Source organism: Octodon degus, unplaced genomic scaffold, assembly GCF_000260255.1.
Source record: "Octodon degus isolate 3935 unplaced genomic scaffold, OctDeg1.0 scaffold00049, whole genome shotgun sequence".
Classification (NCBI taxonomy): Eukaryota; Metazoa; Chordata; class Mammalia; order Rodentia; family Octodontidae; genus Octodon; species Octodon degus.
In genome coordinates this window covers 4,905,504-4,929,268 of record NW_004524625.1, presented here as the reverse complement: position 1 = coordinate 4,929,268, position 23,765 = coordinate 4,905,504, and the positions used below count along the sequence as shown (strand labels likewise).

General features: G+C 50.6%; 1 protein-coding gene across 6 annotated transcripts in view; it reads left to right on the top strand.

Annotated features, from left to right (window-relative positions):
- The window catches only part of Tenm4 (teneurin transmembrane protein 4), a 707,062-nt gene that overhangs the window by 587,477 nt on the left and 95,820 nt on the right, over nucleotides 1-23,765 (top strand). For all 6 annotated transcript variants that reach the window (XM_023716613.1, XM_023716612.1, XM_023716611.1 and 3 more), the window contains 2 exons: nucleotides 5,870-6,055; nucleotides 20,461-20,607. In XM_023716613.1, the coding sequence (XP_023572381.1) occupies nucleotides 5,870-6,055; nucleotides 20,461-20,607 (333 nt within the window). The remainder of the gene's footprint in view (nucleotides 1-5,869; nucleotides 6,056-20,460; nucleotides 20,608-23,765) is intronic.

Genomic DNA, 23,765 nt, shown 5'->3' with positions numbered 1-23,765 from the left:
GTGGAGAAGATGGGTGTTTAAGAAGCTTAGATGCAAACAAGGCTGAACCTCTGTGTGAATATATTTGACAGAATAACTTTTGTGCAATATGGTTCTGGGATGGAGCTGAGCCAACTGACACGCACCTCTCCCATGGAGCTATTTTAACATTCATCTGTTCTTCCAACAAATATTTATTGAAAGCTGTGCCGTACCACATCATTCCTAGTGCTAGTGCCAAGGAATTGAGTTGAAAAAAATCTAGGCCCTGCTGTAAGGCCAGCTTGCAATCTAGAGCCAGAGGACCTGTCCACAGCTAGGCAGGGAAGAGGTAAGGAGGTAAGCAACCGTGCTCGGGCTCGGTGTCCTGTGAAACAAGAGCTGATGTGTTCTTGGGCCTGGCAGGCTCACTGGCAAAGCCCTGTCCAGCACAAGCAAGAACTCCATTGGTTTGGAGTGAGAATTTTAAGACAATTGGAGATTTTCACTTGGTTTCAAGAAGAATGTCAGTCGACAAACACAATTGGCTTCGATCTAGGTTTTGATAGCCTGGGATAGCGGTGCCTGGAGGTGACTGGTGCTGGGGCTTCCTACCCAACTTTGAGGCTTGTACTAGCAGAGCAAATGCTTTTTCTTCTGAGGCTGCTGCCTGCTTGGTGACTTGGAGCTGTGCAGATACTGTACATGCTAGGGTCCAACCCGTCACATACATGACATGATGTGCGTGGAGCTTTTTATACATTATTCCCCTGAATTGTTACCATCTAGCCAGTAGTACGGGATCACCATTACTCTTCTTTAGGAATGAAGAATTATGGCTCAGGGATTAAGTAGATTTCCTTCCCCAGGTAGCTGGGAAACTGGAGGTCAGCCCGGAAGCTGCGTCTGCCCTGTGCCTCCTGTGTCCCTTAGTCCTCCAGAGATTCCCCCCAGAGCCCACCCTTCCACATTCAGTTTGAATTTTTGTTCTAACTGATTTTTCTTGCATGAAAAATACCCAACAGTCATCAGTATTGTCCTATTTTGAGCAGGTTGCAAAAGTCAGAGTTTACATCTGACCCTCCGACATCAGCCTAGGACACTCGCAGCTGCATTTCATTTCTGTTTTTAAAAAAGAAAACTGGGAGTGTGCGATTGATTGCGTTCTGGCCACGCACCTGGCAGCACGCTGGCATCTTTAGCTCTGCTCATGCCCACTCATTCACTTAACTCAATAGGTCTGCGTTGTGTCATCCACCATGACAGCGCGCAAAGGCCTTGAGATTGGGACAGAATGGTGTATGTCGCTGGGGAGATGGCTCAGTGGAATAAACGCTTCCCTGGCAAACACAAGGGCCTGTATATATATATATACACACACACTTCAGAATGATATGTGTGCTTGTCGCCATTTGGGCCCTCAGTGCACGCAGCAAGCACCCAGAAAGTCAACCCAGCAAGGGCGGTTCCTCCAGCCTTCCCAAGTGGTTGATGCCATCCTCCTTACAAAAAAGGAAACCTGAGCCTCGGAGCAGCGTGACCTGGAGGTCATGAGTGGGGCGTGTCTGTGACACGGAAGACGAGGGAGCCTGAGAGAACCTTCTGGAGCATCACCCTGTTGGGCTCGCTGCAAGTACTCTGCAGTTCTGTCTGCCTTAACGTCAAAACAGAGTCTAAGAAGGAGAAATAAAGCAGTTCCTAGTATTTCAAGGACAAAAATAAGAAATCGAACTGCTTGTGGGAGGAAAAGCAATAGGACTACAACCCGAGGCCAGATGGAAAGGAGCATCTCAAGTGTCCGTTCCTATCTGCCCCCCGGGTCTCTTCCACTCAGACCCTGTGCCAAGGAGAACCCTAGTGCTCCCATGCTGGGCTGCCCTCATGCAGCACCCCGTAAACATCAAGGTCGCCCAGTTCAGGGCCCTTCCCTTAAGTGTTGGAGCTCACAAGCCAGCCTGGAAGGGGGCGTGTCTATGACATGGAAGGCGAGGGAGCCTGAGAGAGCCAGCTCCCAGCAGCTCTAGCCTCATGCCAGGAGAGCACCTGGTGTAGACCAGCAAGGAGCTGGGGCACCTCAGTGGTCAGACCTCAGCCTCCAAATGAGAAGTGTGAGACTGAATGTCTAGAAACTGCCAGGAGGATGCCGTTTCTTCCCACGTGTCTCCAGGAACTGGCTTGGCTGTAACAAAGCAGAACCGGCAGGGCCAGCAGTAGACAAGACAGAGCTGCTGGCAGGAAAGCTTCTGTAATTGAATTCGGGTCCTTTGCTTTGTCTCCGGATCAGTTTCCTTGTCTGCAAAATGCCTATCTTGCAGTACGCCATGATTCCGAGGATTGTCAAAACAGAAAATGCCCACATGACCTTGCAGAGTGTCCTTATATTTCTGGGTTTCAGCATCCTCCCTCTAAGGGAGATAATATCCAGATATTCTTGCAATATTGTTGTGACGGTTAAGCGAGAAATTGTATGTGAAGTATGCTTTATAAGCTGCAAAACCTGGTGCGTTAGTTCAGCCCGAATGGCCCTCCTGCAACATGACCTCAATTATTGTAACACCAAACCTGTGAGATTGTTAAAGTGGAAATTATTGTCCCCATTTTACAGAAATGGAAAGTGTAGATTGCTTCCTAGGCAACTTTTCGTATGCAGATTTTTCAGCCAATAAGTGGCAAAGCTAAGGGTAGATCCAGGACTGTCTGATTGTAAAACCCATGATTTTAATCCACTGCGTGCGGAAGATACAGACATGACTGGTGGCTACAGGTTATTTGGATAATCCTTGGAATGTATCAGTTTGTACATTATTTGGCATGTGACCTCTTGGGGACAGAGGTTTTGTTTTCCTGCCCTCTGTGTTTCTCGCTCCAAATACAGTCTCTGGCTCATGGTAGACATATGTGGGAGACTCTCCAAGGGATGCATTTATTGATACCTACAATCCATCAAGCACAAAGTACCTTCTGAAGCGGGTGCTGTCATTGTCCTCATCTCACGGAGGAAGAAAATGACTCAGAACAGTGGAGTGGGTCACATAGCCGGCTGAAACAAGATTTGGAGTCATTCTGATCCCAAGTCCTACTCCTGTCTGTCCACACTGCCTCCAGATTGGCTGCTAGGCGAATGGAATCAAGCCTGCCTTCTGTATCCAAGGATCCGTATCTGAGGATTAAACCAACAGCAGATCAGCAATACTCAAAATTTTTTCCATCTTTACTAAAAATATATAGACTTTTTTCTTATTATTCTAAACTGTAACACAGCACAGTGTCTTTATTTACATTGTATGAATAGGGACGGTGAGTGACCCAGAGAGGATTTTGAAGCACAGGGAGGGTCACGTAGGTTAACCATATACTATGCCATTCAATATAAGGGACTTAGGCATGCACTAGTGGGGGGGGGGTCCTAGAACCAACCCCTCCTGGATGCCTGGGACCTGCTCACAAAGCCCGAAGCCCCACAGGGCGAGCAGGATGAAGGCTGCCATTCTTCCCTTGGCTCCTTTGACGGCCAGGCGTGCTGCTGCTCCTCGCCTGCCCACCAGCCCCAAGCTTGGGCCTCTCCTGAATCGCTTCAGCGCCACATACTATGTGCTGTTCACTTCTACACCATCACCAACGCCTGGAAGGACATGAAACGTAGGCCTAAAGCAACACTACTGACCTCTCCCTGAACTCTCAGAGGAAAGTGCAGCTCAAGCCCGAGCCCAGCCCCAGCTCACCAGGTGCTCCCTGCCCTTTCCGTGTTGTGCAGGTGAGATGATATGGTAGGACCTGGGTGGCCTGGGGCCTGGAGCTGGATGCTGTGTCTTTAGGGGAGCCTAAGGCACTTCTGAAGGGAGCATCTCCCAGGAGCATCCTGGACATAGGCCTCCTAGCACCCTCATGAGTCCCTGGGGGAGCAGGGGGCAGGCCTGGCCGAGCAGTGCAGGCATGAGGTGCTTTGTGTCCTCTCTCACCGTCGCCCTGAGCACACCATGCATCAGCCCCTCCAAACAAGCCTTATTTAGGGAAAATCTTCTCTGCCAGTGCTTGTGCTGTCCAGGGATGGGGTGGTCAGAGGCAGGAGCCTGGCCTCAGCGTGTCCTGTCCCAACAGCAGCGAGGCAGGCACAGGAAGTCAGGGTCGTGTGCAGTGTGGGACGAGAAGGTGCGGGAGGATAACCACACGGTGAGCCACTACTGGACTGGTGGGTGTTGCAGCGGGCTGGGCACACGCGCCCCGCCCGAGGACGGGCCATGCGTAATGTGGGGGCTCAAGGTGACTGCATCGCAGAATCCCACAGCCGCTGAGCCTGGAGGACGTACGCACTTCAGGTTTCCCTGAAATAGATGAGGAAACTGACCCACAGAGAAAGCGTGACCTTCTTTCCTTCCTAGCAGATCGGTAGCTGAGTGGGCACCAGCCACACAAGCCTCTCTGGGCTCCCAGCGTCTTGCCTTCAATTTAGGACAATGTTCTGGAGTCACTTGGTCTTCACCACGGCCTTGGGTGTTGTCTGCTTCAGCGAGTGCTCGTTCAGCTTGCTAGGCGAGCGGAGAGGGGCTGTGAAGCAGGCCATGGTCCCCCCTCCCCCCCGTCTCTAGGCCAGGGACTGCGGCTCGGGTAGGCCAGACCCCTGCCTGCGGGCACATGCAGGAGCTCATGCCCCTGGCCTAGATCTGGGTCCCTGCTCCAGACCAGAGCTGTCTGCCCCGCTCACAGCAGCACCCTCTCCTGTGGGCAGATCAGCATCACTGCCTCTCGCCTCTGATGTGAAGTGCTTGGCGGGGTGATTGGCAACTTAGTAAACTTTTTAAATTTTCCAACATTTCATGCATGTCTTCTAGGTTGGGAAAGAAAGTCTGGGTCTCTAAGATCTGATTTTCTTTTCTTTATTCAAAAGAGCTAGAATGTCAGCAGCTTCTAAGGTGAGCACTACCGCGGGGGTGTGGTAGTAGGCACAGGCCGAGTCACACAGGTGCCGGTTAGTGAGTGTAGCCTGAATGAAATCTAAAGCATCAGGCTTTGTGCATGAATGGAAGGCTGTCGGCCACCGTGATTAAGAGTCAAGCCTGGGTCTCCATCAGAGCCCTGGCAGAGAGCGTCTGCAGACCCGGCTGCTCAGCCTCTTTCCTCAAGAGCAGCTGCATTTGGGAACCTCCGCAACCCCTGCCTCCAGTGAGCACAAAGCCATCGCTGGCCTGGAGCCCGTAGGACTTGTGAATCAGGCCCTATGTGTGCCACCCAGTCTCACAGACAGGCCTTTGTGAAGGACCGGCCAAGTGCACCGTGGCCTTGAAGTGGCGTACCCACCCCTGTCATCGCCACAGCTAGCTGGTTTTCTTTAGATTGGAAAGCTGTTGAGATGGTGCTTGGTTCCAGGGCAGGAAACAGCACGTTAGAGGACAGAGAATAAACTTGGCAAAAGCACGGAGTAAAATGTGGGTTTTGGCCCACAACTCAGAGTGTGTCCAAGGTGCAAGGGTCAAGCGCCTGTGCCCCATTAGAACCCAAGCTGTAGTTCTGTGCTGCCCGAGCTCTTTGTACACCCCACCAGCCCTCACTGGGCAGCGGGAACTCCCCCATGCTTGGTTTTCACACATAACTGGCTCTTAATTAAATTGGACTTTTTCTCACATCTGTTGGGAGGGCTGGTCCCCTTTAGAAGTGGCAAGCACAGCAACAGAGAAAGGCTGGCAAGGGGAAAAGCAGACAGCAGAGCCCTTCAGTCACTCCCGTTCCGATGGGGAAATGGGCGGCCAGCGGGCTTCCGCCCAGAGACTGTTCTGTTGGAGGGTCATTATCCATGGAGCTTTAGTCTCCTGAGCCTCCAGCATACTGTCCACTCGCAGAAGCCCGACAAGAATTTGCTCAAATCCTGTCCTTTTCTCTCTCCCTTCCCCCTCCTCCCTCCTTTCCCTCACCACAGAGATCTGCGCTGCGGACTGTGGCGGCCACGGTGTCTGCGTGGGAGGCACCTGTCGCTGCGAGGATGGCTGGATGGGGTCAGCGTGTGACCAGCGAGCCTGCCACCCGCGCTGTGCCGAGCACGGGACCTGCCGGGACGGCAAGTGCGAGTGCAGCGTGGGCTGGAACGGCGAGCACTGCACCATTGGTATGGCGGCCGCAGGCCGGTCCCTGTCTAGTCTGCCGGACATCGTGTGTGGGGCCCTCGGGGCCAGCCTGGACCCAGTGCATGTGGGGAGGGGCCAAAAGTCCTTTCATCTGGTGACACCATTTGGATTTAAGTTCATTCTTGATTTAGCACTTCCTAGCTCAGGCCTCCCAGTCTGCGTTTCCTGGGCCCCAGTTAGTTGGTGGCAGGTGTTGAATGGCACAGCTGTGCACATAGGAGGGAGCTGGATGCCACCCCTTAGTAGCCAAGTCTGTCACCTCTCTCAGCCCCAGTTTCACCACTTATAAAAGCTTAGCCAAGGAGGCTGAGGGCAGAGTGCAGGGCTCAGTGCATGCAGCCACTGACGCCAGCTGTGTTACCTTCCAAGCTAGCACTGGCTCAGCCTGGCCACCTCACCCACTGACCTAGGAGGTGACCACAGAGGCCCTAGCCCTGGAGAAGCTCCCCACCAGCCATGGCCACATGTGCATTCTGCCCTTCCCGCCCTCAGCTTTTGCCCCATGCATGTGCCTCCTTCCCCTCACTTGGCTCCTCCTTGCAGGCCCCTGCTGTAGCAGCACTGTTGGCAGCTTTAAAAACAAGCGGATCACTTCATTCCCCATCTCTGCTTGTCCTGCTGGTTTTGTTGATTTTAAACACAGCCAGACGTTTTGCTTGGTTTGTTATCCTGGAATGAACACTCACTGAAGGCTCTTTATGGAATCAGCCGGCCTGTGGATGTGTGTTTTAACTTCTTCCCTTGGCATTTTCTCTGGAAGGCTCTGTAGTCAGGTGGTAAGCACGTGGCTGCAGAAAGTAGGTTCCAGGTGCCCCTGGGCTCCCACAGTGACCTCATGGCTCCCACAGGAGCTGAAGGACAGCCCACAAGCTTTTGAAGGACAAAGGAATTTTAAGCAAACAGAGCCACGTCCTATCTTTTTGTGGGTCTTTTAGTCCTCGTCCTTGTCCTTTTGACATTGGTCACCAAGGACAAGTGCATAGTCTTGGTCCCTGTCCCTGAAACATCACCGTATAAATGGCCACCGAATTAATAGCAATGGCATCTCCTGTTTTGAAGATTTACTGTACACCAAGAGCTGTGCTAAAAAAAGAGCTGGAGCTGCTTCGTCCTGTCCTCCTGGCAGAGCGCAGAGGTGTGGATTACTTTCTCCTTACGGAGACCCGAGGCTAACGTCTTGTAGCTTACAGAGGTGCAGCAGGAATTGCAGCCTGGCTTTTCTCCTCATCAGCTTTTTATTCTGCGACTGCATGTAACAAAGCCTAGATTTCCACTGAGGCTTCAGCCCCTCCCTCAGGCTGCGCCTTTCTGCTTCCCAGATGCACCAAGCTCTTCTCCTAGTGGTGCATCCCCCACATCTAACAGAACCCCTCCCTGGAGAAGGGTGACGGTCCTTCCCTCCGCTCCCCAGCAGGGGGCGCTGTGCTGTCCCACTGAGCGCCCGCCGAGCGTCAGTGTCACCCTGCCGCTGCCCTGAGGCTCCTCACCAGGGACTGGCCCTCCTATGCAAGCCTGGGCGCCCTCTTAAACTGTTCCCCGTGGTTGAGGACGGGCTGACCCCCGGCTCGGGCTTCCGGCTCAGATGATGTCCCATTGCCGTTCAACCAGAGCCTGAGTAGGCACATCCTGTTTTCACTCCTACCTGCTCACAGCCCTCAGCTTGCCTTACCCAGTGCCAGAGGCTGTACCTCAGTTCTTATGAGACAAGACATCTCACCTGAGGCAGATGACTAGCGACTTTGGGGCCCCGCAGTCATGGGTAATTCATGAAGGAGGACTGGGCTAAGTGTCGTGCCTTGGAGCTGTTTAGCAGCCTGGCTTCTCCGAGGCCCTACTTATTTCAGTCCCGGGAAGCCGGCGATAATCCCCCCCCCCACACACACACACACTCACCCTGTTGTCAGTCTTGAAGAACTCTTCACCTTGGAGTTGCAGGAATGGTCCTTCCCCTGCAGATAGGAAATGCATCAGAGCCTTGTGCATGATGTGAAAGGAAGGTTGACAGCCCTAAAAGCCAGAAACACGTCCTAGGACGTTGAAGATGTATTGGCCTTGTTCCAGTGGTTCAGATGAAAGGACTTAGGCTCGGAGTCCCGTTACCTTTCATTGTCTGGTGAGCACTTTCCTCGTCCCTGTCCAGTTTCCCTGCATGGCAACCTTGTCTGTGGATCTCTGCTGTGGCCAGCTGCATCTCCACGAGAAACCAAACACCTCAGCTGAAGGAACCCTTCAACACTCTGTAGGCTAGCGAGAAGGGGATTGGAGATGAAAGAAACAATAGTGGGTGACTTCCCTTTTCTTGTTGAAATGGAAATGAGAAGAAATGCTTTTGAGTCTTTGATGATAGCAAGGAGTATTTTTCTTATGTTTGCAGAGAAATTCACTCCCTGTGAGGGTCATTTAGGAAAAGAAAATAACTGCTGATGTGAAAAGTTAGAAATTTGAATTGGTAAATGTTTCTCTTGTTACCACATTTCATTGTTATGCGGTGGGACACTTCCAGGAGGCTGCTGCTTGTGCTGCAGCACAGCCACTTCCCACAGGAGAGGAAGAGATGGTGTCCATGACACCACTCAGGGACCTCCAAGTAGTGGAAACCAAAGGGAGGCGGCTGTTGCCTCGGACACTGCTGCCCCCACAAATGGGAGAGAACGCCGTGACTACCCCACAGCAGAGCAAGAAGGGTCTAGGCTCCTTGTGGCCAAGCCCCCCAAAGACACTTCCCAGAGCAGAGTACTATGGGAGGAATTAAATACCTCTATCCTCCTCCCTTATCTTTCATGGAAGCAACTTGATTTTTCTCAGAAGAGGCTGGTTTTCAGAAGAAGGGGCAACTTGAGAGTGGCACCTCCTTTCGTGGTGGTCTTTTTTTTTCAGACAGCAAAAACACTTCAGTTTAAAGTCTATGCTATATGTTAGCAACGGCTGTCTGCATCTGCAAGAAAGGTCTGAGTGGAAGTGCTGCGGGGAGCATCTAACTGCTTGGGCCTCAGTTTCTCTCCCAGTGCCTCACAGAATAGGGGGCAGAAGGAGGTCCCCAAGGGTGAGAAGTTCTAGCCCTCTCCCCTCTGCCTGAAGAACTGTACTCTCGTCAGCCTAGAGCTGACTCGCTCACTCTCAGCAAGGAAGGAGGAAGGGACTCTTCATCTCTGGCTCTGCTTCCGTGACACTCACGGTCCCCCTTGCATGATGGAACTCACTTTTCCTAGGCTAGCCATTAAGGTAAGACAGGTTATTTGGAACTACATCTCAAGGGGAAGGACAGCACAGTCTTCAAAAGCCTATTTTTGGATGTCTTTTCCAGAAATTTTATGGATCCCTTAAGTTCAGGGCTTGACCTCTTATTTCCATAGCAAAATCTAAAAATCGCAGTTTAAATTTAAGAAGGTATGTAATTTTTTTCCAGTTTCTTTCAAAACATGCTAGCATTTTGAATCAGTCCTACGTTGATTATGATGATTTTATTCACCTTGATGCTCCCCATCTATGAGGGCCCAAAACGTGCGTGTGTGACACCAGCTTCTGATTACATTTGTGACATTCCAACCTTGACCCCAAAGCTGTGATTGTTCAAAATGCCAGATACACAGAATTATTTACTCAACTTCAGGAAAGCTGTCCAATCATATAAATCCTGATTCTTAAACAAAAGCCTCCTTTGGGAGTAAAGATCAAAATAATATTCGGATGGTGCAATTACTTGAATGAGCAAAACCAGACCTCATGAAGAAGGGAATTTATAAAAAAATATAAATAAGTAAATAAATAAATAAATAAGGCAACAGAACCTTTTGGCGTGTTTAGTCCATGGTTGAACACTAGTGCTCAGGTTTCTTTTTTGTAATCAGAGAACTCTTCACCACGTGCTCACAAGTCGCCCCTGAAATGCCAGTGCTTGTGTGATAACCCCGCTTCTCCCTCAGAAGCTGCAGTCCGTCAGGACAAATGGTGACAAGGAGAGTGAGAAGACTTGCAGGGATCTACCCCAAGCCATCAGAGTGTGGGGCGATTGCTGATGACAGTGGGGCATCGCAACACACATGCCAGGGGTGGAAAGCTGTTGCTCTGTGGGCTCTGTTCAGGGTGGGTCCTGCTGGCCACCTATTCTCCAGTCCTTCGTCCAAAGAAAGAAGAGCATCAGTGTGTCTGGGCTGCTCACAAGAGCATCTCTTTGGTGCCCTGTCTGCACACCCGGGTGATTATAATCGCCACCCACACCACCTTCTACATTGACCCATTTCATCTGCTCTAATGGAGACTATCAACCTGAGGCTTCAGAAGGGGAAGAAATGGAAGGCTTCTAGCTCTAACCTTGATAGGGATCTGAAGTCTGTGAGGTTATCTTGAGAGAAACTCTTGGAGGAACAGGCAAGTGGCTGGAGGAAGTTCACAACATATTGGTGGACAGAGACCTAGGAGCTCCCAGACCAGCCGTGTGCCAAAGGCGCAGAGTCTGTACCCGAAGCACCTGTGTGCGCACACCATTCCCCGGCTCTCGCATGAAGGACAAGAACGTAGTATGAACTTAGCACACACTTGTCCAGTAGCAAAGCAGTAAATGCGGCCTTTGGGAGAGTTGACTTGACTGTCCTCACCCTCATCCTGGGGTCCTAAGAAGAAAGAGGCAGAAATTTTGTGAAGACGCAAGAATTTAGTGAAATCTTCTGAATCTTCTCCCATAATGCAAACTTATGAACTCAGCATCATCTTTTCTTTAAAGCTGGTACTTCAAAGCCACCAATTTTTAAATGGTTGCACTTAAGAGCACGTGTGTCGAGGTTTTGGAGCCATAACGGCATCAACGGTGTAGGCTTTGCATATGTCTTTTGTAAATAAATGCCATTGGACTTCAAAGGCCCAGTTGTCACTTCCATTTTCAATGGCCAGTGATAAGGAAGCTTTGTGCCGTTTTCGGACCTGTCTTGGGCCTGGCATTGACCGGCTGTTATCAGCTTTTGAATTCACAGCATAGCATGAGGTCTCTTTGTAGCACAAGAGTCCCTTTTGATTTGCACAGTCGGGATTTGAAGTTTTGAAAGTCCTCACTTATCTCCTGCAAACCACAATGTTGATTCACCCTGAGGCTGCCTCGATCATGCCTACTGGCTTCTGTTGCTGCCTACGGACAGGCGAAGTGAGCAAGCAATTGTAAGAGTTTAAAAACATATTTGTATTTAGGAGAGTTCATTATTACTACATAATTTTAAAAAAATGAAATGGCCTTCAAAGAGCATAAGCCCTGGAGTCAGTCCTGGCTTCCCAGAGATTGTCCAATGATTTAATATTCATTAACCATCATACCCAAGAGCCTACCACCAAGTTTAGAGACAACCAAAGATGCTTCCTCTTCAGAGAACTCCCTCAGCACGGGTGCCAGTCACTCCACCTCTGCTATTGTGAGGCTCAGAGTTACTGTAGGGATTTATAACCAGCACCTTCCAAAACACTCTGCAGACCTGAGAGCTGGGAAAACCACCCGAGCCAGGAGGTCCTGTGTATTCTTGCTTGTTGATTGCAACACTCTGATATCCTGGGAGATGATAGCTAAGAAACTTTAAACCATTTTGCAAAATTAAATGAATACACGTATCTAACGCTAATATATCAAATAAACTAAGAATCAAAGAACTTTTGCCCACAGCCAGAGATGTTTCCTAGGCTCTTTTTCATGTGGGCAGCCCCTGTGTTTGGCATTCCACAGCTGTATTTATTCACTCCTTCTTAATGAGCCACTCTCCTTCACTTTATTTCCTGCTGTCCTATGTAACAGGTAAGAGTACATGCAGGTCCTGTTAAGGCTCTTGCCATTTTCCATGTGGCTTGGTAGCCTTCAAGAGCCTATTTTATCTTGATCGTAGTGATCCGCCTGTTTACAGCCTCCCAAGAGCTGGGATTACAGGTGCACGCCAACATGCCCTGTCTCAATTGCTGGCTCAGCATGCCCCGGAGGTGGGGCCAGAACAGCAGGCCCAGGGATCAAAGCCCCTGCACCTGCTTGCAGGTGCTTTAATCTGCTGAGCTATTTGGCCAGCCTCCATCAGTCTTTAAAGCATAGGTAGGTAGGTAGGTAGGTAGGTAGGTAGGTAGGTAAGAAGGAAGGAAGGAAGGAAGGAAGGAAGGAAGGAAGGAAGGAAGGAAGGAAGGAAGGAAGGAAGGCAGGCAGGATGGATGGATAGATAGCAGTAGTATCTATCCAGAGGATTGAAAAAAATCTTCATTTTTTAAATGATGAGATAAAGAATGGTATTATTGTTCAAGGGCCCTTGGAGCTTTCAGGTCAGGCCATACTATTACACCCAGTGATGTCTGGGGACTTCTGATTCATCTGTGAGGTTGAGCTGAGGACGGGCTGCCCAGCTGAAGGCCTCTGGTACCTGAAAAGAAAGCTGGCTGTGCAGCCCTGTGGGAGCACACAAGGTGGTGGGAGGAAAGAGTGAGGCAAGAGTGGCCCCCTCAACACAGCCTCATAGGGCAGGTGCAGAGACCGACCCTGCTCTGACCACAGGCAGGCACCCCACAGAGGCACGGTTACACCAGGGGAGGGTTTAGCACTCATCCTTGCAAATATGCAAGACCTTAGTTCACCAAATAATTCAAGGCTTGAACATAGCCCCTGCATTGGAAAGCATAGCGCATGCCATTTGTCCTTGGAGCTTGTAAGCCCTGAAAATTGGTTAGGTTTTTTTTCTCTTTTTTTTTTTTCAGTGACATCCATTGACCTGTGTTTCACATTCTATGTAAGATGCACAAAGTAGGGCTGCATCTTACGCAAAGCACCAGACATTCTGCGTTCAACTTTACGTGGGCCTGTGTGTACATGAAAGATTCGAGAATGGCCAGCAGGCGAGCCATGGTGTATTTGCCCAAAGGCTCAGCCCTCTTGCCGGGGGCACAGTGGAGACATCCGCATTTTGTGTAGTTCTGCGTTCCAAACTCTGGGGCTGCCTCTGCCCGGACAGTTGCTCGCAGGGCAGCTGCTTCCCCTGGCGGGAGGCGGGCTGCTACTGGGGGGAGCACGGGGACAGGGCATAGATCTCCACAAAGCCGGATGACCCTGACAGGCAGAGCAGGCACGTGGCCACTTAGGCAGCTCCCCAGCCTCCGTCCTCTCCTTTACCCATCTGTCGTCTTGTTTATCTGATCACATCCCCAATCCCTGGATCCCAGAATGGTTGACGTTCCTGTGGCCCTTCTTGGAGACTCTGCTTGCTCTCCTTCCTCCTCTCCTGCATCATCTTGTCCTTGTTTCGTTGTTCCCTCACGGCAAAGCCTGGCCCGACGTGGGGCACAGCTCTCTGTGCCTCCGTAGCACCTGGCATGGTAATGTGGCCGGCAGTACTGTGCTGCGCTTGCGTGCTCAGACCTTAAATGTCCTGTCTTTTATCTCCCAAGCTCACTATCTGGATAGGGTAGTTAAAGGTATGGTCTTCCTTCCTCTATTTTGCGGTTGTCTTTGTGTGTGTCTGTGTATGAACAAAGCAGAAGAAATGTATCTGTGAAAATGTGGACAAGCCCCATATAGCATGACGGTGTCTAGATGCTGCCCCAGCCACAGCCTTGTCACACAACTCGCCGCCCAACTCGGGTGGGATTTTTGGTCGCAAGGTGGTTGATACACCTGGAGTGTCATTCTGTCACTCAGGTCTGTTGGTGCATCACCATTGTGCTCTTGTCCTTCGCTGCCTGCACACACCCTCCACCCTTTCCACGCCATCTCATGTCACCCTGCATACTCCTGTGGCCCTTGGTCCATCAGAAGTAAGACCCTGGGTACCAGGCTGGGCGACCCGAGAGAGTCAGAGACCCAAGAGCAAGCTGAGGAATCTCAAGGAGAGTAATGTTCAATCCATCGCTGTTGTGTCACCCGGCAGCCACGCACAGAGCCCCCCAGGGTGCTAGGCACAGTGGGCAGGCTTTGCAGGCCAGGGGAACGGGCTCCGGCCTGGGCATGGATGGTCTGCTTGTATGTTGTTTTCCTTTTCAGAGAAAGCCTGGTTTTGGTAAGTTTTATCTATGAAGAGTACTTAAGGCCAATTAATTCATGACATTTCAAACATTGGCATGACTTAGGTGAGAGCCAGTTTCCAAACAGGACTCATTGCTGATGGACGCTCAGAAGGACGAGACACATGCTCTGAAGGACTCTCACTTCCCTGAGAAGTATCGTGTCACACTGTTTCCCCATTCCCAAGCCTAACACTGCGTGTGATGCAGAGCACTTGCTGGCTCGTTAGAGACACAACTCTGCATCCACACCCCCAAGCCGGAGCCAGCCCCACACCTGGTCAGCGAGTCACGTCACTTCAGTCTACTTCACACCAGGACCGACCTCCTGGGCGTAGCATGGGGACTGTGTAAAGCAAGGACAGTGAAGGGCCAGCAGGAATGATACTCCAGAATTTGAATCGAACTAGTTTATCACCATGTTCTTGTTCTTTCCCTTACTTTGGAAAAAAGAATTTATTTGTTAAATTAATTTCTGAAATTGGAATGGAAAAGGCTGAATTGGATTGTAATAAGAGAAACCAACTGGTGTTGAAAAACTTACGGAGAAGTTTTTAGGGAACGATTCTGACTACATTCTTCTCTGCTGGGACAGCTTGGCAAATACAGGAGTGGAGTTGCTAGGACCTGTCGGGGGCTGGGAAGCAGGTTCCTGGCATTTCACAAACTAGCCCTCACTTAAGCAGGAAAGAGTATTACCTCAGAGCCTTTTCTTAAAAAAGTATTTCACACTGTATCATCAGGAATCTTCAGGATGGACTAAATTCAATAACATATTTTTTCTGAGAGCATGAAGGCTTATTATATCCTTGAGTTTTAAGTGAATCGTATGAATGAAACAAATGTGATGTAAAAAGGAAACGAAAGTTGACCAGCTGGTCGTGGGTCTCATTTCCAGGAAATGGCTGAGCCAGGGCTCTGGGTTCCCAGCCAGTTCGTTTCCAACATTCTTTCTTTTTTGAGTTGTTTGTTTGTTTGTTTGTTTGTGAGTGATAGGGTCCCACTAAGTTGCTCAGGCTGGCCTCAACATTGTAACTGGCCTACCTCAGCCTCCCTAGTGGCTGGGGTCACAGGCCAGAGCCATCGCACCTGTCCCAGTGTTCTAACTTGCATCACCATATGTCACCAAGAATATCCCATAACTTCCAATATATTTTTCCTTCAAATTGCATCTTCCAGATTGGCACCCTTACCAGGAAGTAGTCTACATCTTTTTCTACATAAATATTCTGTTCTTTAGTTCAGAGAACATGAAAAATGTAGTTGGATTAGGTCACAAATTATAATTTGCTTTGAAAGGCAGATGTTTCTTGGCTAAATCCAAGTCTTAACCAAGGCCTTCTCTGACTGATGGTGTGGATTAGGGTGCTAATTCTAAAAAAGAACTCAGAGCTCTGCACCATGCAAGCCTGGGACCTGTTAGAGAGCTTGTCCAAAGAAACGCCAGCTTTCATTCTCTCTTTCCACTTGTATTAGTATAGACAAAGAAAATAAATATTCACACAAGTATATGGAACCCCTTAAGTGCCAGGAAATGTGGGTGTGATGCAGTAGAAATGGCCCCTGCTCTTAGAGTGCTGCGGTTTAACAGGAAAGACACTGAAATAATTTTAACCACGTTTAATGATGAAGATGATAGAGGAAATCCAGGGGCTATCAGGAAGGAGGCCACTACCAGGTTAGCAAGAGGCTTTCAGACTGCGAAATTCAACATAGGTTTAACAGAGCCAGTGAAAGATTTTAGAAGCCAGTGGCATAGATTTGTGATTTGGAAGAATATCTGGCCTTATTGTGAAAGAAAAGCTGATGGGGAGTTTGAGGACAAAAAGGCCAATTAGGAAGTGACAGCAGTCATCTCAGTAAGAAAAGATGGCAGCTTTGTGTAGAGAAATGAACACAGCGATTAACAAGTTCTGCGAGACAGAAAGGAAGACCTAAAAAGAGGCATCTGCTACACGACAGATGTACAACAATGGCCTCTTGCTACTTAACTGAGAACTCATTCCTTCAAGGAGCCTGAGCTTCGTCCGGCCACACCTGATGCTAGCTGCAAGGGGCTTCTTCACAGGCTTAGGCAGACCTGAAGATAAAGCAGTCCCTTGTCATTTAAAGGGCGCCGCTTCTTTTGAAAAGCTTAGCCCTTCTCTAAACCTTAAAACTACATTATTTTGGCTCCAGCCAATGCCTGGTGCAAGCCCTTCCAGAAGGGATTGTTAATGTCACTTGGGTCTGAATTATTGATGAGCGTCAGGGCTTGTGGAATTAATGAGCTTCCACCGTGGGGAAGGGTGGGCACGTTGCTCTCAGAAAGTCAGCAGGTCACCCCGAGGAGGCTTCCTCTGGCTGCCTCATGGGGGTCTGATTATTCCAGAGCAAACTGCTGGGCGGGGACAAACCTCATCCCACGCCCAGGTCCCCTGAGGTCCCTCTGACAGGTGTAACCTGGTCCGTTTGAAGAAAAGGGCACTAGCTAAAGCGTCCCTGCTGCTCCGTGGTGCAGCGTCCTTCCTGGGAGCAGATGCCTCCCAGGAAGCCTTGAGCAGCGCAGAGCGCAAGCACCAGGCCATGATGGCAGAGTCTAGAGCCTCCAGTGGTCAGAGGCAGCCCAGCGCAGCCCTCGGGCCGCAGCTTCACCACCACTGCGAGAGGCAAGAGCAGCCGTAGCAGTGTCATGGAATAGAACCTTCTAGGGTCGGCAGAGTGGGAGGGCTTCCACAGTCAGATTGGAAAATGCTCTGATAAGCAAATAAGCAGATTTCGTTAATAAATATATTGACATTAGATCTGACTTTCTAGGGCAAGAGTATGGGCTGCAGTGTTTTCCCAACTTATTTACCATGGAAGGGTTTTAGGGTGTTTGGTTTGTTGCTTTGAGGATCTCTTAGAATTAGCATTTCACGAAGTTCACTGTAAGCATTGAGAGGCTAAGATCCAACCTAAACCTCTCTAGGACAAAGTAGCTTACAGGTAAGCAGAACAGAAAAAGCTTGACTGGAGCACCGCTCATCTCCTCCTGGAGTCGAAGGACAGTCACTGAACCTGCTGTTCTGAGCCTCTCCTAGGCGAGCTGTGCCGAAGGGACACAGTACGCAATCCCATCCAAACTCTCACGAGTGGGCAACCGAGGCCAAAAGAAGGAAAGGAACCTTCCCCAACCCCTGCAGTTCAGGCAGCAGGCGTGAGAACCTGGTTCTGCTCATCTGTTGATCCGTTTCAGCTAGTACACGCTGAGTGCCTTCCCCCAGCTCGCCCGTCTGGGCTTCACATTCCAAGGAGGGAGTCAGACATTCTGTTAGCTGCAGAGTTGATCTCTCCATTACGCTCAGCGCAGCTGCTGTCTGAGGGACGGTATGCCGGCAGCATGCATGGGGACCCCACCTGGGACTTGGGGCCCGCCCCTCCCTCAGGTGCCTGTGGCCCTGCACCCCAGGACCAGGCCATGAGGTTGCCTCCTCTCCTTATGAGCACCCTAGCTTCTGACCCAAACATTGACAGAATTGCACAAAGGATTGTTCTCTGGTTTGTGAATTTCTTAATGAAACTGTACAAAGTTACAACAGATCTAACAGTAGCTGCCTACTTGGGATCCCCAGTTCGCTAAATTGTGGGCATATGTGATTTCACTCAGTCCTCTCAACAGCTGTATGTATAGTTACATAAGCCTAGAGTTAGCGTGCCGGTCACATCAGTAGGAACTAAATGGTGGCACTGGAGTTAAAATTGAGGCTTATCCAATTCCGAAGTCCCCACTACTACATGTCACTTGTATTTTTAAAAAACATTAAATGATGTGAAATTGGAGCAGGGTCTTAATTTTTTTAAACTTATTTTAGACATAATTCAGTGCAAAGTTCCTCACACCATAGCCAGTCCATGCTGGACCGTGAGAATATGACAGCTGTCATTGTCATCACTATCGTGAAAAATTGTCAGATTACAGCCCACAGACCAAATCAAGCCCATCACCTATTTTTGTAAATAAAATTACATTGAAATAGGACAGTGTTTATGCATCTGCAGCATGTGTGGCTGCGCCTAAGCTGCAGGAGCAGAGTTGGAAGCCACATCAGATTCCTGTAGCCACCAGCCTAAACCCTGGCTAGCTGGGCCTTCCCAGAACAAGGTGGCCGACCCTGATAGAGTCAGTTCCCTCAGTGCCTTAGTTCACCTAGTTTGCTGTTCTGTGAGCCCTAAATCAGAGTAAGAGGGCCAGGGATATAGCTCAGCAGCTTAGCACCTGCCTGGCCTACTCGGGGTAAGGTGACAGCTTGGAGTGTCACATGCCCTCTGCCCCCAGTAGAAGGTGGAACACTCAGGCGCTGTACACTAGCTGCATGGCGGGCTTTGTGCACCCCTCATCCCTCATCTCTTTTAGCCTCTCAGAGCCCCGTGCCGTGAAAGGCTGGGGCCTGATGAATTGTGGCATTGGGCCTGTACCACTCAGCCCCTGAGTGCTAGGCGAGCTGTGGATATGGCTCCCAAGCTTGGGCTCTTAAGAGAAAATATTATTTTAGTCTTGTAGGGCTTAAAGGAAAACAGAGCGGTCAACTAACGTTCTTAAAAATGCCTCCAGAACTCATTCCAGGTATAAATAGGACCTAGTTGAAAGCTGTCCCCAGCCAGATGCATAAAAGTTGAAGTGAGGTCTATTGGTGGGGTCTATGCTGGCTGCCAAGTCAGTGTCTGTAGTCACCTGTGGGTCACAGTATTATGCCTGGGGCCCAGCTTTATTAGAGGTGGCCGTGCTGGTGGCTTTCCCACTTCCCAGTAACTCTCACTGTGCAAAGGCCACCCCTTCTGTACTTCCTCCTGAGCCTCCACAGCACCCCTCCTGGCTTGGACTGTCTGCTCAAAGCTGGTCCTTCCTTTGAATGGAAAACACAGTGGCCAGACGTGTTCCCTGATTGCTGTGTGACCACCTCAGCTAGAAGTGAACGTGTTCTTTTCTGTTGGAGTGACCCTGCCCAAGTGCTAGAACACTGAAGTCTGCTGGCCTGTGCGCTCAGGGCGCATGCCTTGGGCCGGTCTGATGCTCACAGCCATTTGTACATGTGTTGCCCTATGTGACAGTGATGGGCCAATTTCCCCTTATTTTGTGGCAGAAAGCTCAGTTTGCGATCATATTCAGCTGTTTGCTGCTTAGAATACTAAAACACGCTGGGTTTTCTAACTGAGAGTGCTCTCAGGTCCTTACCTTTCCCTGAGACTGGGCAAGGGCAGCGAGAGGGGACAGCTGTCCTCTGATGACCGTCTGGAGAAGGGAGTGGCCAGAGCTGTTCAAATGAGGACTTGAATGAAAACCAGACAGCAAAGTGAAACTGAGATGACCTGTGAAACTGGCATACTGTCAGGCAGACTTCTGAGCCACAAGCAGAGCGGTTCGAAAAGATGACCTAAAACCCATAAACCTATGTCGGTAGGCGTAGAAACCTCCACCTCACCGCAGGGCCCATGCAGAACCAAGGCGGAGTCCAGCTATGCCTGGCTTTGCTGGCCTAGGTCATCGCAGCCTCTCAGCGGGGCACCGCTGTGGTAGGTTCCCACGTGCCTTCTTCCTGTGCCTTAGTGGTGAGTTTCTGGCTTGCACAGATGTGTGTCTTTGGTAAGCTACTCGCTCCTCAGATGCAAGAACTGGGTCTCACTCACTCTGTGCCTCCAGCTCCTGACCAGGGAAGTGCGTGGTGAGCTCCGGCAGGCAGAGGGAAAAGCAGAGCAGCCTGCCCAGAGCTGCACCTGCGTGCACAGACGGCACGTGAGCCTGTCTCTCAGCAGTCCTTGGTGCTCCTCCAGGTGCAGAGCCCTCTCCAGAGCACAATGTATAAATACGTTGGCAAGGAAAAGACCCACATGCTCTCCCTCGAAGAGAAGACAGCCCAGGGAGAAATTGCAACAAAATCAAGAAAAGCCCTGAGGTCAATAAAATTGACCTAGCAGCAAAAGTTGAAACAGGCAAAATCCTTTAGAGCAAGGGGTAGAAGCGCTGATGGACAGGAGAAGTAGGCAGGAAGATGTTTGCTTTGTTCCAGACAGGCAGCCACTGGGAAAGCGGGAGTACAGGTGCGTGACGGGGAGAGAGACCAGGAAGACACTCCAGGGTCAGTCTAGCGGCCTCATCCTGACCGCATCTCCAGCAGCGTGATCGCTGGTGAAGGTCACTGCTGTGGGTGCACTCAGCAGGGCTCCATGCCAGCCCCTGCCCCATCTGACAGCACCCGTGGCCAGTCCTGTCCCCCGAGTCCATTGTCCTCTGCACCTCCTGGGGCTGTGGCATCAGTGTGCTGACAGGTGCGAGCACTCCGCATGAGGGCAGACGCAGCATGAGTGTGTGTGTGACGGCGGTCGCCAAGCAGCCGGACCCTGACGTGGAACCTTTGTCTTGCAGAGGGCTGCCCTGGGTTGTGCAACGGTAACGGCAAGTGCACATTGGACCTGAATGGGTGGCAGTGCGTCTGCCACCTGGGCTGGAGAGGAGCTGGCTGTGACACTGCGATGGAAACCGCCTGTGGAGACAGCAAAGACAATGACGGAGGTAGGCAGCTCCAAGGACGGCAGGCCCAGAGTGCAGGGTGAGCGGTTGTGAGCCAGCAGCTGTCAGCACCAGCCGTCCTGTTAGGGCCCTACAGGGCACACACAAGTATGTGTGTAAGGCTGAGGGTGGCAGTGCACACTAGTTCCTTTTGTATCCATTTGAATTACATAATGTTAATAAAGTTCAGTGACGTCTAGTAGCTGGTATGAATAAGAGTTTTCACATAATTCCACAGTGGAATGAGTTGCCTGGGAAAGGTATGGGTCCCCCTTGTTGCAGGTGAATAAGAAGAGACCGTTCTGTGTCCCAGAAGCACTCGTGGTGGGGACACTGGATGCTTCTCCACAGGTGGAAGTTCAGCTACCTTGGGTAAGGTCCCTTCTCTTCTAATTGTGGTCACAAGTATGTCCAAGCATACCAAAGGACACCTTTAGCTCCACACTCTGTTCCTGTGGATTTATAATGTATTTGCCTTTGCTTTGAATTTTTTTCAAGTGCTAGAAGTTCAGAATGACAGAGGGGCTAGTCTAGTAGATAGAGACCTGGGTTCTGATTCTGCCTTGCTTGGACTCCCCATGCGTCCTCAGGCAGGCTCCATGAGGTCCCTGTGTTCCACTGTCCACACTTAGGAATTGAGGCAGCTGGACCACAGGGACCATCCAGAGCTTGTGTAAGTCATAGAATGGGCCTCCTTATTTCTGTTACGTAAGCTGGCATAAATACAGCTGCAGCGTGTTCTACTTTCCCACCTGGAAGATGCCTGATTTCACCAATCTCAGGGCAGTTATTAGGAGAATAAAAAGATGGAGATATTAAAAAAAAAATCAAAGCAGCTTGCCCTTCTTTTTCTCATAATGGCCCCGCAGCTGGCCTCCCCCACACACGTTGATGCACGTTTCTGGCACACTGTGTCAAGTGGAATGTCAGCAAGATAGAACTCAGCATCCGGCCTTTGGAAACTTTCTACCTAGAAGGTTCCAGAAATCCCAGAGCACCATGAGAAAAGGCCGGCAGCACAGCCTTGCATTGAGCCATCTCTGGCAGCCTGGCAAGGGCCAATCTAGAGCCCTGGTCTCTGTGCAAGCCACTCTGCTGCAGTCCTCCCACGTACTGCCTCAGGCCAGCTGGCCACAGCAGCCGGACCCAGTGCAGAAAGCCCAGGTCCAGGGGGCAGCTGTGGACAGGTGCTTAGGGGCCTTGGTAACAGCAGGGACAGCTGAGGCACGGTCCCCCTCTGCGATTGCAGTGTTAAAATGTCTCTTAATCAGTCTGAAATTTGGGGGTTCATTAATCCCTGTGCTGCATAGTATCCAGAGCTTCTATTATGGGACTAGGCATTATGCCAGGCCTAGAGATGCTCGAATCCTATGCCTGCACTCTGGGAGCCCATATGTGGGAGAAACCCCAGGGTTGAGTGTTCACAGCCTGTAGTAAGTGCTTATGCAAGGGTCACATGCTGCTTGCTGTGGCAGTCAGAGAACTTTCCTGGAAAGGTGACACTTGACTAGGAAGAAGTTTCCTGCAAAGCAGTGGGTTTTCTGTTCTAAAAGATCCTCACAAGGGAAGATGGGGTGAAGCGAGGAAGGGCTCCAGATCCCTCTCTGTGGGCCAGATAAAGAGCAATTTTGTCTGTGCCTCATAGGACAGAGATGTTAGCCCTCGTTACCTGCGTGGTTTCCTCAGCGGCCCCTTCCCTTAGCCTGTGTGGGCACTGTTTCGGTGACAGGCAGGAACAGGCATGGCGTAGAAGAGAAGGAGAGAAGCCATTCCCTTCTCAAGCAGCCAGGATCTTGGCCAAAGCCTCAAACAGCTGCTGAACATCTGGGTAGCACAAGAACTGAGCATCTTTGGGAAATATGGAGGAAAAGCACACTCCCTCCCCACACATGCAGAGACAGGTTTCGAGGCAGGTTCTTTCATGCTGCCCATAAAATGCAGTATCAGTGTAACCTCTGGGCCACACCTCAGCGCCAACTCTGCGGGTGTTAGAAAGCACTAGTGTTTATGGGAGGCCGAGCATACAGTAGCCCAAAGCCTCACTGCTTGTGGAAAGAAGAACTTGTCATAGGAAATGGAATTGATCCAGTCCCTGGGGAACAGAGCCTCCTCCGGCTGCTCTGAGAGATGAGCCAGCAGAAAGTGCAAATGAACAATCAGAAAATCCCCAGCTGTGCGAGAATGTATCTCTTGTGTTTTTTGAGTATGTTATGGACCAAAATGAGCTTGTACGTATTTTTAGCAAAGCTATACGAACACTGATATGAGTTGACTCGCTTGCTTGACAAATAACTGATAGTATGCACCACATTGGGCACTGTCCTGGTCACAAAGGCTTCAGAAATAAATAGAACAGGGTTCCTGCCCTTGCAAAGTTCATTATCTACGGGGAGAGAGACACCGCTGGTAATTACAAGACAGGGGAGTTGTGATAGAAGGGCTCCCATTCCATCAATGTCACCTCCCGGGGGCCTTGCCGTGGGCCACCACAATTGCAGACATGGCCACCTGGGCAGGACAGCTGTCCACTGGCATTCCTCAACTGGGAACTGAGGCAGCTCCTCACTGCAAGACCCTCTCAGTTCACTGGCTTTCTAGCCATGGCGGGGCGGGCACAAACCGAAGTACTAAGGTTCCTGCTTGCAGAAGAAGTAACCATAGGACCGAGGGGGAAGGCCCATCTCCACCAGCTTCCATATCCCTGCCGGGATTTCCCTAAGCACATCCGGCCGGAGCAGAGGGAGAGCTCGGGCAGGCTCTGTGCAGAGCACGACCCTGGGCCGTGTCAGTTCAGGCCGGCACACGCGAGGGGCCCCTGCTGTCAGCGAGGCACTGTGCTCCTCCAGGACGGCATGTAGAGATCCTTGAGATGGCCCAGTCGCTCCACCGGAAGCTCACAGGCACTTGGAAGGAAGTGTCATCCACATGACTACATGCAGTGGAAGCAGAATGAACTAAGAGCCTTTGTTTCAGTCGTGACCAGGATGCAGCATAATCGCAGATGAGTAAGTCAGGGTGGAAGGAAGCAGTGGTACCACCACGCTGAGTGGTTGGTTGGAACGAGTTGGGGGCGTGGAAAAGGAATGGGCATAGTTAAATAACAGGACTCCATGGGCCATTGGAGAAACCTGCCCGGCTCCTTCTTCCTGCTCCCTCCCGGC